Source organism: Lonchura striata, chromosome 5 (assembly GCF_050655825.1).
Source record: "Lonchura striata isolate lonStrDom1 chromosome 5, ASM5065582v1, whole genome shotgun sequence".
In the NCBI taxonomy this organism is placed as follows: Eukaryota; Metazoa; Chordata; class Aves; order Passeriformes; family Estrildidae; genus Lonchura; species Lonchura striata.
This window is the reverse complement of record NC_140707.1, coordinates 66206430-66218494: the sequence shown is the minus strand read 5'-3', so window position 1 is coordinate 66218494 and position 12065 is coordinate 66206430. Positions and strand designations below refer to the sequence as shown.

The 12065-nt window shown below is 40.7% G+C and overlaps 1 protein-coding gene and 1 long non-coding RNA gene across 2 annotated transcripts in view; one reads left to right on the top strand and one right to left on the bottom strand.

Moving 5' to 3' along the window:
- Nucleotides 1-1362: 1362 nt before the first annotated feature.
- On the bottom strand, nt 1363-3224 carry LOC110484091 (uncharacterized). The gene is made up of 2 exons (XR_014955789.1): nt 3013-3224; nt 1363-2765 (listed from the first exon to the last, which is right to left on the bottom strand). It is a non-coding gene; the product is annotated as an uncharacterized LOC110484091 (long non-coding RNA).
- The window catches only part of NUDT14 (nudix hydrolase 14), a 58425-nt gene continuing 49560 nt past the window's right edge, over nt 3201-12065 (top strand). The window contains exon 1 of the mRNA XM_021554491.4: nt 3201-3294. Coding sequence (XP_021410166.2) covers nt 3214-3294 — 81 coding nt within the window. The 5' untranslated portion in view covers nt 3201-3213. The remainder of the gene's footprint in view (nt 3295-12065) is intronic.

Below are 12065 nucleotides of genomic sequence, written 5' to 3'. Positions count from 1 at the left end.
GACAACATTCACAACTTTGTATCTGGGTTTTATTTTTTGCTGTTTTTTTGTTTTGTTTTGTTTTGTTTTTTGTTTTTTGTTTTTAATAACAAGAAAACAATCAATAAGCCACTGTTAAGGAAGAAAAAGGAATGTATTTAATACAGTGAAAGGCAACCTGTCATTCTGACACATTCTTGGTTTTCTGGAATTCAAGTTAACAGTCATACTTGGCAAGGAAGATGTGATGGCATAAGGCACTTGGTTTGTGGAAGGACATCAGAGGTAGCTGCTTTGATTAGAAGTGCAATGATAAAGCTGGATAGCACCCCACAAAGAAACTGTGATAGCCAGGAGTAATCCAGGATGCAAGAAGTTTGGGAACTGATGAACTAGGGACAGGATTGTAGAAATGCAAATGCTACTGGAATAATACTAATCAAACCGAAAAGGTTCTGCAAGCAGTTAAACATGGACTTAAGTATTGGAAGTATCTCATTGAAGGTAATAGGCACGAACACAGTCCTTTAACACTTTGGACATCTGTTTTCCCAAGTTTCTGGACACATCCCACCGCTAGTAGTTCTGCTTTAAAAAGGAGCAAACACACAGGGATGTCAAGGAACACAAAACAAAGTAGCTGGGGCAGTTTACAGAGCAAACATGCCGTGTCCTTTGGAACCCAGGTGAGCTCTGACCCCTGAGCTGAGGAGCTGAGCAGCATCTCTGCATCATATCATCTCCTAATCCTTGCTGTGAACTCAGTGCACCTTGAGCCAGGCTGGTGTCACTGTGCCAGACAGCCACAAAAGCAGTGAAAGGGAACAGGAAAGCAGGAGTGTGTCTCACCCATACAAAAATTGTTCCCCATTCTTATTATCCCTTTGAAAAAATGATAGCTGAAAGGAATTTCCTTCTTGGGATTGTTCATGGACTAGCAAATGCAAAGCCACTTGCTGCAGAGGGAATCTGAGCCTTAATAAAGAACTATAATGAAATTCAGGTCCAGGTGTTGAATGATAGTCCCACTATGCAGAACATATTTTTCCTATTTATTTTCTTGCTCAGATTTCACCTGTAAAACAGGAACATTAAGGCAACTCATCAATCTCAGCCTGTTAAATCCTCAATTCAGCTGGCATATTCACAAAGATTTTCTAACAAAGGAATCTACAGCTTTCCATTGTAATTGCAACACCTGAGCATCTCAAAATGCATTTTCCTGTGACACTGTGCTCAACTGTTCCAGGTACATTAACGAGATCAGGTCTGTGACACATCACAACCCCAAAAGCTTCCCACCTAAGCCTAGGAATGGAATAAGCAATCCATCATACAGTGTGACACCTTCCCCAAAACACACACACACTCAAAACCTGAAAGTGGTGTCAGAATGTTTATTGAAGAGGGCAATCTGACTGGCTGAACCGACCTGGGTAGCCGGTAACTTTTAACATAAGCAAACAGAGATACTGTAAACCTGCTGTGCATGGAAACTGTGTTTATACTTAAATTGGACTTGGAAGACTGAAATAACTTACTAGAAAAATATAGCTTAAGTTCCCAGGAGCTCTGAATGACCTTGAGATCATTCTGAAAAAACCAAAAATATGTAGACATATACAGTGATGCAAACAGAGTTACACAAATATTTTTGAAGTCAGCTAATAAAATACATTTCCTTGCCTATTTTTTATGATAGCTTTGCAAACACACTTTCAAAGCCACAGTTTGCAGCCCCACCAAGCATTTTTTTTGCCACTTGCGTTATCAGAACTGATGGTAAGCACTCTGCAATGTAAGTGCTGCCTCATTTACTTCTTAGTGAGTTTTGTAATTGCTGGATCTGTTCCTTTCAGTTAGACTGCTAAAATTCTACCACATGACAAGACAAACTTTCTTAGTGATGCAGTGGAAGTACAGAGGAAGACAAAAAAAGAAAAAAATACAAGAAACTTCAGATTTTTCTCAGTGTGGCCAATACATTGACAAAATATTTTGATTTATATGGCACCTAAATTGCTGTACACAGGCACATCTGCATAGAAAGTGATCACAAATCAGAGAGATAACAACCACCACAAATAGTGAGCTCTGTTGCTCATGAACCTAGAAATTATTAGGAGTATTAAAGCACCCAGAGTAATGTAACCTAATGTTGCATAACTGTGATCAAACTTCTACAAAAACCAGAAAATTGCTAAATCTAATAGCGTTCTGCTTAAAATATACTGAATAAAAGGAGAAGGGATAACTATTTTTTAACTCAAAAAGAGCCAGGGGAGTCTAACCAAGCTTCTTTTATTCTCCAGCTAAGGGCTGGGTGCATGGCCAGTACTGGAAGCTGACCCTGAAAAGCAAAGTTGAAGATGCATCAAGCGATGAATTGAAGGTTATCCAAGAATTTGTATTTGTAGCTGCATTTCCCACACCACTCATACAATCTCCATTTAGCAGGAAAGCACCACGCATGCAGGCAGGCAGAAGGGACCTTGCTTTTCACAGCAAGGTGCTCATTCTGCAAAGCCCGATGATATCCAGGAGCGGGATGACCTAGGAGCACATAGATCGCATCAAGGCTTGGGAGGAGGGGGTGGGTTTAAGTTCTCCAATTATGGGCATACCCCATAAATTTTGGTGTAAAGTGTGGGAATAAGTGACCCTCTGAGGACATCCGCCAGGCTCCTGACATAACAGGATCGTGAATAGGTGTTTCTGGAGAATAATTCTACTCCATGACCGCAGTTTGTAGTGAGGCGAGTGGGGGCCAGTCTCTTCTTCCGTGCCTGCAATGAGAGGAAAAGAATAAATGGCCTTAAGCTAAGAGGGGGGAGATTCAGAATAGACAGTAGGAACATTTTTTCCAGTGTTATAACGGTCAGACATTGCAACAGGCAGCTCAGGGAGATGGTGGAGTCACCAGCTCAAGAGTGTCTGGATCTGGCACTGGGCGATGTGTTAGCGGTGTAAGGGCTACAAGGGCAGTGCTAGGCGGCCAGCTTGAACCGGATGATCTTAAAAATGTCTTCCAACCTTGGCGATCCTGTGAATAAAGGCGGGGAGGCTCCTGTGTCCCGCTTTGCGGAGGTGAAACGCAGCACTCCGCGATCCCGGCTCCCTCTGAGGGCAGAGGCCGCAGCCGCGTCCGCCAGCCCCGGCCCGGCCGCCGGCGGCTGCGCGCGCCTCTCCCCTTCCTCCTCCTCCTCCTCCTCCTCCTCCGCCTCCTCCTCCGGGATGGAGGCCATCGAGGAGCTGGCGGTGCAGCCCTGCACCTCCTCCCTGTACCTGCGGCCTTTCCGCCTCTCTTACCGGCAGGTGAGTGGCGCCGCCGGCCCGCCCGCCGTGCCCCGTCCCTGCGGGGCCGCTCCGCCCCGCCTGCGCCATTGTGGAGCGGCGCCGCTGCCGCCTCACGGCGCCCGCGGGGCGGTTCGAGGAGGGCCGCGCAGGGGCCCTGCCGACCGTGGGTCACTGCCGTGGGGTGCCAGCGGCTCCTGGGGCCACACGGGTGTTGCTGTGCCGCGCTGGGCTGCGGCTGTCACTGTCACCCCGTGCCGCTGTTGGGTTCACCTTTCTGGAGGCATTCCGCACCCAGCTGGACTCACTCCTGTGTTACCCGCTCCACCCTGCCAGGAGAGGGGGTTTGGGCTGGGGGATCTCCAGAGATCCCTTTCTACCCTGTCGATTCTGTGAATAGCCTCAATGCCCGCAGGTGGGAAGTGAGGAAGGAAATCCTATCCCTTATCATGTCTGCATCAACATGAGTCACCTGTCACGGGATGGCGGAGAACTGGCGCTTCCAGCAGCGGCAGGAATGAGAGCTTTGAAGGGAAAGTCACTTCTCCCAGTGCAAAGCATCCCGTGTCCCTTGGATGCTTTCCTTGGGCCTGGTTGTTGGCTGGTCCAGGGTGAGCTCTTACCCAGGCAGAGTGGTGGGAGGGGAAATAAGGAGAGTTCGGACAGCCCTAGATACCGATGGTGGAATACACATCTCTCTCCTTTCTTTGCTTTGCTTCTAAACACATCAGTTGGAAAGGCAGAAGAGGAATGTATTGAGTCCAACAGTGAGATAAACTACAGAAAATTAAAAGCAAGGGTTCAAATAGGTTTCATCAAAGCAGATGGGCTGATTCTTAACATTTAAAAAATGCATTTTATACATGATTTTCCTAAAGAAAGCTCTCTTCTCATTGGTTGGGATAAATAAACAATCTTGATTCTTGAACTCTTATACTGAGTTGTGTCTTTTTAGGTAGCAGAAGTAAAGCTGAACAACATTCTTTCACATTCTGAATTTTTGCTGGCTTAGCTTACAAGTGGTGGGTCTTACTACTTAATTTTCACTTCTGAGTCATGCTCTATTTACATGAAAAAAGGGATTTAATTAAAATGTTTGAAACAGTATTGCAAAATTACATTTAATTGAATAGATGTGCCTTAGATGTGGTGAGTATTGTAAAGAAGAAATAAGGATGTGTTTGGTCATGTGCTGTGAATTGACAGAAATCAGCATTGCCACTAAATTAAGTAGCCTTGCTCTTCTTGCATCCTCTCCTTGCACAAATGTCTGTGCAGCAACTGAGTGAGCTGGACCAGGGTAAAACCTAATCTAGCCAAAAGAAGAAGTCAGTTTTAAGCTAGACAAGATCAGTGATTCAGTTCATTATGCTGGCAGAGGGGAGGTGGTAATGTGGTAGTTAGGGATGAGTGTTTGGGGCCTGGTGAGAGATTGTTTCTCTTGGCTGCAGCACTGTCTTAAAATGAACTTGAAAATGTAGTTTCTATGGCATCTGTGCAGAGGCTGGCTTGGGTCCAGCCCACTGAGAGCATGAGCTCAGTGTGAGCACAACTGTCTGTACCTGACCTGAGAAACAGGCCCTACTTTTATTGAAACCCATTTTACATTTAAAAACTGACTTACTAACCAAAGGAAATACTAAATATTTTCACTCATTTGACTAATTGTTTCAAAACCATTTAGGTCTGCTGAAAACCCCATTAAACAGTCAAGTGTCTAAAATCTAAGACAGTTAGATGCTTGTTGTGCTTGAGAATTTTGAAAATTCCACCACTCCTCTAAAACTGACCGTTGTTTCCAAAATCTAGCCCTTGATCTTAATGCTTTTATACTGAGTAGGTCTTCCCTTGTCCAACTATTTTAATTCATTAGCTGGAAAAAGAAAAGAAACTTCTTCTTCCCAGTTCCTAATTGTTCCTAAGAAACATTCATTTCCCCCATCCATGAATTCCTTGCAATTTCTTGCTGAACTTGACCCAAATATAATAAAAAAGTCTTTCTGGATAACAGAATAATCTAATGGGGAAAACTTGAATAACAGAATTTGTTGCACTGTGAAAACTGAAACTAGTTTGGATAGTTAAATTATGCAATATGTGAAATTATGATGTAATTGGAAGGCTTGGGGTGGTCTTCACATTTTGTGAAGCTATGACACATCCCCTATAATTCATTGTAGTCTGAAGAAGATTCATTGATGCATTTTTAGTGTTTATATGATATTAATGGAGGATAATTTGGGCCTTGAAGACTGAGAATTTGAAATCTATTTTCAAAAAGGTATATTCCTAAAACAGGCATTGATATTTAACATATATCTTCTGCCCAGGGACATACAGAAAGTTGGATGGTTTTTTATTAATTTGTTTTCTTTCACAACTACTGCTTTTCTGTACAAAGAAAGAATTTTTACATACAGTGTAGGATTTTAAGATTATTTCTAAGCATTTATGAATGCTTAAATAACAGCATTGATTTCTAGACAAATCATATCAAAATTATGCTACTTGTGTGGAGATAATTTGAATCCTACTACTATATCTAATACAGCAAGGTCTTTAGCAGAAAGATAAATTTTATTATTTTAAAGATAAATGTAAGTAGGTGATTTACATTTCAGTGTACCCTGCTAGTTTGATTTTATCCATTCAGCCTGCACCCCACTGGTTTGTATACCACTGTTGTTCTAGCAGCTTTACAGACCATTCAAAATCTGTAAGACAGCAGAGGAGGATCCATTTGGGGGCTGAAATCAAAACAAAATGCTGAGTAAATTAGCTCAGCTGGTCAGAGCATGGTGCTAATAACACCAAGGTCACAGGCTCAGTCCCTGCATGGGCCTTTCACTCAAGAGTTGGATCAGTGATTCCTGTGAGTCTTTTCCAACTCAGAATATTCTGTGATTCTGGATATACTTTTGTAAGCCCACACAGGTTACACATCTGAAGGAGGCTGTGGTCACACTTGTTGAAGAGTTGAGCCGTAGGGTCAGATCATTTTCTACCTGCTCTCAGAGGCATTTTACATATTTACAGTTGCAGGATTGCATTAATGTTTGGGCCAGTTTAGTATTTTCCTTGGACATACAGATGTTCAGACTGGGAGCTGTGGACAAACAGAAGAACAGAGTTGTGTTTACATAGAATCCAGTCAGACAATTACTGTCATGTTAGAGAAAAACCACAACAATGTCCTTGTAGGTTTGTGCTTGAGTCCCAAGTTCCCCTGTGTTGTAACAGCTTGAGTCATCCTTTAGTCTGTATTTGGTTACTTATGGAAATACTCTTCCAAAAGTCTGTGAGAAAAATGTCAATTTCTGGCTTTTTCACTGAAGTGAGGATTGTAAGGAATCATGGCAGTTCCTGGAGAAGGAATAGTTGAAAACCATACAGCAATTTATGCCTATGGTGTAGTCTGTTCTTCCCATGGAGGGTTATGAGAGCTTTTCATATGAAGTGTTTCATCATCCTCTCCTTCTGCCCATCTGTATTTTAAATGAAAGCAGTCAGCTCTGAATTTTTCCTGTAGTGCTTGAAAGTAGTTGTATACCCTTCTGAAAGACTTCCAGGTTTCGAACCTTGCAGATTGAGGCACCCTGCAGCTTTGTGTTGGGCATCCACGCTATGGAGAATAACCTGGCTTGCTGGACACATCACTGTACCAGTCATCATTTAAATTATTACTTCTGTCTTTATGTAGTGTAGAGGTAAAAATGGAAGTGTAGCCAAGGAGTTGTGGAATTCAGCAAACTGCAGTCAGATTTCAGTGAGGGCCATTATGGAGGAGTAAAGTACAAATTAAGACTATATTCTTCAAAATAGGTGTCTGACACAACTTCAGAAGGGACCTCAGTTTCTATTTGGGATTTTCAGCTGTCAGCCCTGCTCCAGGGGGACCCTTAGTCAAATAAACCATGTTTGAAGTGAGTTAGCCTGGGGTTGAGGGATGGACAAGGTACCTCACTTAGCCTAAAGAATAGTCTCTCAATTTTGTCAGTAGGAACTCTGTATTCCTATATATTTTGGTTCTGCTTGGTACTGAGAGAAGAAAATTAATTTTTCTCACATAGAGGATAGCATCTGTCTAGCTTTAATGCGTGCTTGCCCCCAAAGTGCAAATTGATTTGTTATCTAAATTGGCTTTTTTCTAAACATACATCACCTCCTGAAGAATTGGCTTCTTTACCAGGAACTCCATGGTAAATCTCTTTTCACTTTTTCCTATTGAAGTTTTTCTGCTTTTCATAAATAATTTATTCAAGAGACCAGAGGGATGGCTAATGAGAGATTAACTCAATGCCCAAGGGCTAGGGCATTTCCCTGGGATGTGGTAGAGTCAGGCTGCAAGATCTCACTTCAATTAATATTGCTTCCCACATCACAGGAGAATGTGCTCACTGCTGGGATACACATTTGTCTGTAAATCTTCAGCTCTCTTTTGTGTATGCTAGCCAGTCACTAGCCTATATATTAGACAAAAAACAAAAACAACAAAAAACCAAGTTTAAGAACTCTGCTGAGACTTCAAGTCATTAAGTCAACTCTGAGTAGCAACAGTTAAGGAGAGTAGTAAGGATTTTGAGCAGCATTAAGTATGCAAATGGGACTTGGATACAACAAAGTCTTCTCAATCAGCACCTGAGCAGAGAGGGATTTCAGTGGTTCTGTGTGTTGGATCTGGACCCTTACACTAGATTTTAACAAGAGCTATGGTTGATCTTACTGTAACAATTTAAGAAGTTACTGTATGCAAATTTATTCTGTGCTGATGGTTCTTACCGCCTGGGAATCAGCAGAGGGTGGCTTTGTTCCAGCTCTTGCTCTGTTATTCCAATTCAAACCCACTGCTATCAGCCCTTTAAGCCAAATCATTGAGCTTTAGACAGAAATAAGTGAATTGCCTTTGCATAGTCTTTTTGGTGACCTCTGTGCTAGGGACAGCGCCCTTCAAAGGGGAGGCACAGCATCCATCAGCTGGGGGGAAGCATCTAGCTGGTGGAATAATACCTTGAGCTGTTACAGAAACCTTTGTCCAGAGTTCACATATCAAAGCCTTTGTGGATCTCTCCTAGACTCATAAACCTTTGTTTTTGAAAGTTGTTCTGGCAGAGGAGCTCTTGCCACTGTTTCCTTGCATTCTGTAAACATATTTGTGCATTCTGCCCAGGAACTTTGAGAAGTTTGCTACCAGACTAGAAGCATCAGTCAGCAATTTTCCCAGCGTGTTTGTGAGTTTGTGTTTTGAATCTGTGGAATGGTGAATGGGCATCTCTTTCAATGATGCAGGTGGGATAATGCTCAAAAACTCCACGCACATCAACATGTACAGTCAGTAATGGTAAACTGGAACTATTTGCTCTTTTCTGAGCTTCACATTCCTTCCACACTTTGGAGCAGGTCAATGCCTTAGCATCACATTTGCTCTATTGATTTAATACTTAGAATAATTTATTTTAAACTTAAATGTGAAAAATGCTCCCTTCAAGTTCATTTTAATGCATGATGTTTTTTATTCACTGTTAATGGAATGAAATTATTATATCTTTGAGTTTTGAGTTGTTCTAAAGCAATTTTCAAGGCTGCTGTATAGATTTTAACACCTCATGAACTTTGTAATGGGTAGAAAATGTGCTTCATGAGCAGGGTGCAGTTCATCAGTGAACAAAGAATTTCTTCTGATCTGAGTTTGCCACTGCTTTCTTTTGTGACCATGAGCAACCCCTGTGTCTTAGAATTTTAACTGTCTTAGAGATGTCATCAAGATTAGAATATGTGTATACATGGAGAAAGAAGTGAGGCCTCTATCATTAATACCATAAAAACTTTGAAGATGAAAAAGCAAAGCAGGGCAGTGTAACAATAATATTAACAATCTTATTTTGCATTTAGGAATTTTTGTATATGCTAATAGCAACATGAATGTGCCCAGCTGCCTGAAATATTCTCTGGAACTTCCGACTGCTTTTTTATAAACATAAAACATTCTTTTCTGTTTTGACAGTTAAAAATTACACTGTTGAGGGAGTAAACAGATTTTTAAGTTACCTGTTCAAACAAGTAAGTGTTCTGTTGAATCTTCAAAAGGTTCCAGTAGTAGGAAATATATTACTAAGTAACACTTTTATTTGCAGTTCATTTTTTAAAGCAGTAATGCAGTGAAAGGAGATGCCATTTTTTCCCTGTGAAGTTTGTCTCATTTTCTTCAGCTTGTCAAGTCTGTTATGTCAGTGTTGGGTATTAATCTTAAATGGAAACATACTGCTTCCAGCTCAGGGAGTCCCTGAGCTGCAAATTGCAGGAGTCTGAGAGTGTTTTAACAATATATTCTTACTTGGGCATCTTGGCTTCTGTCAGAGGTAGATCCTGGATGAGACTGATTTTTGATCTTACTGCTGCTGTGTTAACAGTGAATGTAGTTGAGGTGCAGTATAATTCTTTCATATGGGTGAAAGAAAATAAAGAAAAGTTTTTGTAAAGATAGTGTTAGGGAGTTGAGTACTTAGGAAACATAATTTCCTTTGAGAGGAATGGTGTTCTCTGCAATTAGAACACAGATTTAAGAAAAGGAACTAAGGAATCTAGGCATATCCGCTTCTGACTCTGCCATATGTTTTGAATTTAACTCTGAAAATTTGTACAAGTTATTTTTGTATCAGGCATTTATTAATTACTGAAGGGGAAATGAGAAGCATTAGTTAATAAGAGCACTAGTTGAAAAGAACACTAGTACTTGTTTTTGTTTCAGTGAAATTATGTCATGTTAGTCTTAATTTCTTTATCCAGCATGCTTTGACAAGTGAATGTAAGCTTTGAAGTAAATGCATGAAAAGTAGTTGACAGTGACAAAACTTTGTATTTTTAGGTCAGTCATACTACGATTTAACACACTTGTGACAGCAAATGTCACATAATGAAAAGAATAAGGCCTTGTTGAGCACCTTTTGTAGCTGAAATGTGTCTGCACTTACATAAACGATCAGTAAAATCTCATTTAATGCCGTCAGACTACTTGGGTTACTGCACAGTAACTGTGAAGTTAAGACTGAGTGTAGGAGGAGGTATTTAAGTTGTAGTGAGTTTAAATTGTACTTCTCAAGTTCTGATCTGCTACTCACTGAGGGCCATTGGAATACTTGTAGATCATCCATATGAGGTAACTAAGAAAGGCAGATAAATTTTTAGCAGGCTTAATGTGCTACCAAGGCCTGCAGCTTCCCTGGAAGATGTTTCCAGATCAGCAGATGAAGAAGTTGAAAACCATCAGCTCTGGCAATACCACTCCAGTAGCCTCATCTTCGAGGACTTGTCTGCACAGGACTTTCCTGATTAACTCCATGTCTCATTCTACAACAAAGAGTCTGGTTCTGTTTACGTTAAACCATTTTCAAAGTACGACTGCACTTTGAATTCATACCCTGCCTTAATCCATGTTAACTTTCCAGTGTGTGCCCTCAGGCACCAGTAAACTAAACTGGATGACTGTGTCCACACAGGGGTTTAATGGAGTTTAAGTAGCAGAATTCAAGTTCATCAAGGTACTTACTTCAGATTCATTTCTTGATGTCCTGGTATAGACAAGCCCTAAGAATAAAAGTGGTTTAGTTCTAAGTGAATGAACCATGTTATATAATTAATCACTAAAGTTTTATTATACTTCTGTGTGTGAAATACAGTTACTGTAGGGTATGAAGAAGGCTTTTTTGCCTTGTTTGGCTTGTAGTAATTGAAGTTAGATCTGAGAAATAAAACAGTGCTCATGTTCATCCAACAACTATATACTGTATTTGTTTTTCAGTTTGGATCAAATTTCATGTGTTTGCTTAACTAGCAGAAACCTTTCCTCATACAAAAAATTTGTCATCTGAGTCACAATCTCAGCTATGACATTGTGTGTATTTGATATGTTTTAAAGCAGATGAACACTGTAAAATTTTAAGTGTTTATAGCAAATCTGAATATCATGGAAATTAGATTTTCTGTAAATGGCAGTATTCTTTAAAATGTCAGGGTTTGATGTTCTATAAGAGATTAAACTATGCTACTCTATTTCTGAAAACAAGTATTTTTAAAATAATTTTATTTCAACTGCTGCCATATTTAAAATGCATTTGTATTTTCAGCTGTAACTCATAAAAGGTCAGCTCCCATGCTTTGAAAACTCTATACAAGTTGATACTGAATAAATAAGCATGTTTTACACAGCAGGCATATAGTGTTATCTGCCCCTCTGACTTGCACTCATTAATTATTCTTCATAATTTTTAACTAAAGGTAAAGAACTCAGCTTTTTGGTACTGTCCTTCAGACATTGATCAAAATCTTGTTAATATAGTAACACTAAAGTTTACTGAAGTTTAAACAAAGTAAAGCTCAGTGTTTCTTAGTGGTCAGCTCATGTCACACTAAAGCCCTGATCACTGATCAAAACAGCATTAATTATTTGTTCCACGTTGAGGTTGCTGTGTCAAAATCCTTTAAATACCTCTTGGAGAAGAGAGGGAATCTTACAGCCTGTGACAGAGCAGCTGGTGTGGACATGGGCTGATGCCCCAGTTGACAGGTTGTTGGATTAGAAAGAATATCAAAGGCAGTGAGTAAGATTAGGGATAAGTGAACATCTGACAGCAGTTTGCAGCAGGGGAGAACAGATGATAAACAATGGGAGCGGGGTGCGTGGGGGGGGTGAGAGGTGAGAAGGCCATGGGAAAAGTGTGGCGGCAATCACTAAAGCTCCAGGTTGCTGAGCCTCATGAATAGAACAGGAAATGGGATTTGCTGGGACAGATGTGCTG